The 3,079-nt window shown below is 50.1% G+C and overlaps 1 protein-coding gene across 1 annotated transcript in view; it reads left to right on the forward strand.

The window, feature by feature from the left end:
- The first annotated feature begins 1,892 nt into the window (after window positions 1-1,892).
- Window positions 1,893-3,079, forward strand: part of FAM222B (family with sequence similarity 222, member B) — a 7,245-nt gene continuing 6,058 nt past the window's right edge. Inside the window, exon 1 of the mRNA XM_010154338.1 lies at window positions 1,893-2,020. Within this exon, the coding sequence (XP_010152640.1) occupies window positions 1,939-2,020 (82 nt within the window). The 5' untranslated portion in view covers window positions 1,893-1,938. The remainder of the gene's footprint in view (window positions 2,021-3,079) is intronic.

Genomic DNA, 3,079 nt, shown 5'->3' on the forward strand with positions numbered 1-3,079 from the left:
CAATTCCTTTAAGTTGTGGATGTGACAGGTCTTCAGACATCGTTTCTGATCACCTGAAAGACTCGAAGAATTCTACCTCCTGCAATGGGTGGGGAAAAAATCGGGGGTTAGATTTAATTCACAAGGGTTTACAACTACGTATCTTGGAGTTCCCGGCAGTGCAGACGGTTCCTGTCTCCTAGGGATGAAACAGAGGATGGTGTAAAGGTGTGCTGGTGGTGGTTGAGATTAGATAGTAGGGAAAACTTCTCCACAGAAAGAGCAGTCAGGCACTGGAACAGGGTGCCCAGGGAAGTGGTGGAGTCCCCATCCCTGGAGGTGTTCACGGAACGTGTAGACGTGGTGCTTGAGGACATGGTCTGGTGGGTACAGGAGTGTTGGGGTGGTGGTTGGACTGGATGGTCTGTTAGGTCTTTTCCAACCTTAGTGATTCTGTGAACTCCGCGCTGTTCGCTGCGTTGGTGCAAGAATTCCTTGGGTGATCTGACTTGTGACGGTGGTCTGAGGGTTCCAGATTAAAGCCTTCTAAACCTCCCTGCAGAAAAACGGTCTTTCGGAGCTTTCTGGAGCGTGGAGGCGGTGATGCCTCCCAGGGCGCTGATGTTGCCGCGTCGGGTGTCTCCCAAAGGCTTCACGTCGTTGGTGCAGTCCTCAGCAGCTGATTCTTTCAGAAGTGGCCTCTGCGGGGTTTCTGCACCTTCTTGGGTTGGTCTCCAGCTTTCTGCTCCTCTCCTTTTGATCTTCAAATGCCTCCCCAGTGGTTTTAACCGGTGTTTGTGGAACAAGGAAATGAAACCAGCCTGTAACTTTTGAAGCCTTCGATTCTTTCCATGTTTTGGGGGTCATATAACAAGCCCCAAGGCCTTTCTAGCTGTTCCTGAGGTGCTTTGGCAAAAACACTGCCCGTATAGCGGCACAGATGCTTGTGGAGATCTGGGCAAGGAGAATCAGCTGGTTTCTCCCGTTTGGCTCGGCTGCCCTGCTTCCCAGAGCTTTCTAACATGCTCGTGGCTGGCTGTGGCTTGTCCTGGGAATTTGAGCATTGGCTGGGACCATGTGGCCTCTAGAGACCTTGTTCCAGCTTAAATTCCTCTCCCTAATTCCAGTAACCTTGGGAGCCTTGGAGCCTGAGTTAGCTTTGTTGCTGGAAAACCCCCCTGTATCCGCACACCAATGATGGGATTTGAGGGTAGTTTACGTAGCAGAGCTTTAGCGCTCCGTGCGTTCATTTTCAGGTTTGGTTTCCTAAATGCTGAACCCCCGCAGTCAGGGACTGTGACCCCTCTGCAGCTCCCTCGTGCAGAAGACACGTCTGGCCGTCCGTCTAACCCAGAGCCGTGCAGGTTAGCGAGTCTCTTACGAAATGAGGTTGGGGCCGTTCATTTTTCAGCCTAATGGACCGCAGAAATTACAAGCCGTAGCATGCAGCTTCATCTTGCCACGAGGCAGAGTGCTGCATGCTTTGCCTTCAGTTTATGCATGCCGTGCCTTTCGATGGAACGTGGACGAGCAGTTGACGGGATTTCTCCAGGGGACTTGCTTCGGCTGTACCTGGTGGACAGCCAGCGCTGTTCAACGTACAGCGAAATGAGTGATGGTGCTTTCTTGGCCACTCCTAACCACCACCTCGGGAATCTGAGGATAGAGGTACGGCCTAGCCTCCGTGTGTCGAGCAGCAGAGGAGAGCCAGGCGGCTGGTTTACTTCTAACCCTGCCGATGACCCGCTTCTTGAAGTATTTCCGTTGCCGTTACGAGATGCAGCAAGGGCCGGAGCGGCAGCCGCTGCGCATCTGTGCTTGGTCAGGCCTTCGCCCCGGGCTGGCTCTTTGCCGCTTTCTTTTCTCTGTTCCTCCTTGTATTATAACTTTGAATTGTCTCTCTGTTGTTGCAGTGTGCAGAGGAGTGAATGCCCCATGTTGTGTTAGTGCCTGTCTGCCATGCTGGCCTGTCTGCCAGGACCAGGTGACCTCTCCTTTCAGCTTCTTTCTTACACGCAGATGAACACTGGACTTCAGAAATGTGAGTGACGTTTTGTCTGCAGGATGTGGTTAACTGTTAAATCTGGCTCTGGGACAGCTGTGACATAAACTTTTAGGATACGGTGGAAAAAAAAATCCCTTATTTAATGTTAGAGTCTTTCTTTTGTTGTGCCTTCAAGACAGCCATCAATAACGGCTCCAAGAAATCTCTGCGGAGGTTCACGTGTGTGCAGCAAGCTCTCCCCCCTTTCCCTGGCTTTATAAAGGTTAATTTTAACCACTGCAAGATGAAATGCAGGTGAGGTTTCGGTGAGATTCGTGCCTCTTTGCTTGCAAACGTTTTTGGTTTAAAATTGTGCCAGCTGACTTGCTTCTTAACGCAGCTTTTTCCCCGACTCTCTCGCTTCCGTTCATGATCTTTAAGGTCCCTTCCAACCCTAACCATTCTATGATTCTATGATTTAAGTACTTGTCAACACCATAAAAGTTGGATCATGTGAACCTTTTGAGGTCAGCAGCCCTGTTGTTCTACGTACCTGGGGCATATAGTGCAAATATTAGGGATCTAGCCCAAATTACTGAAGTTCAAAGCTTCCGTCTTCTTTCTGATGTCTTCTTGGTGCCTGCAGAGTGCTCTGGGAATTCATTTTTGGATAGTTGTGTTAGTATTTTTAAGAAGAACGCAGGCTGGGGAATGTAAGTTGACTGAGTAGAGATTTTTGTTAACTCTTACCCTGTCTCTCCTCCTTATCACTGAGGTTGCGCGTTGGTTGTTCAGCTGAAACGTCAGAAATCCCGAGGTTTCTACGTAAGCTCCATGTACGTGGTCCTTAGGGACCTGGCTCTTGTGTCTGAAAGGTGCACTGGGACATCTCTGTCCCCTCAGTTCGCCAGTGGACTCTTCAAACCCAAGTAATTTACGTTCCACTTCTAGCTAAAATGATCATGTTAAGGCTTGTGGTGCTACTGGAAATAGGGAAGATAATTTTGGGATTAAGAGCGACGTGCTTAACGTGAATGGTGAATGACGCTGGTCCCCTACACGCGTGTGCTCCCCCCAGCGTTGATGCCGACCCCATGGGCTTTGGACTTGCGGGGA

Source organism: Eurypyga helias, unplaced genomic scaffold (assembly GCF_000690775.1).
Source record: "Eurypyga helias isolate BGI_N326 unplaced genomic scaffold, ASM69077v1 scaffold7306, whole genome shotgun sequence".
Lineage (NCBI taxonomy): Eukaryota > Metazoa > Chordata > Aves > Eurypygiformes > Eurypygidae > Eurypyga > Eurypyga helias.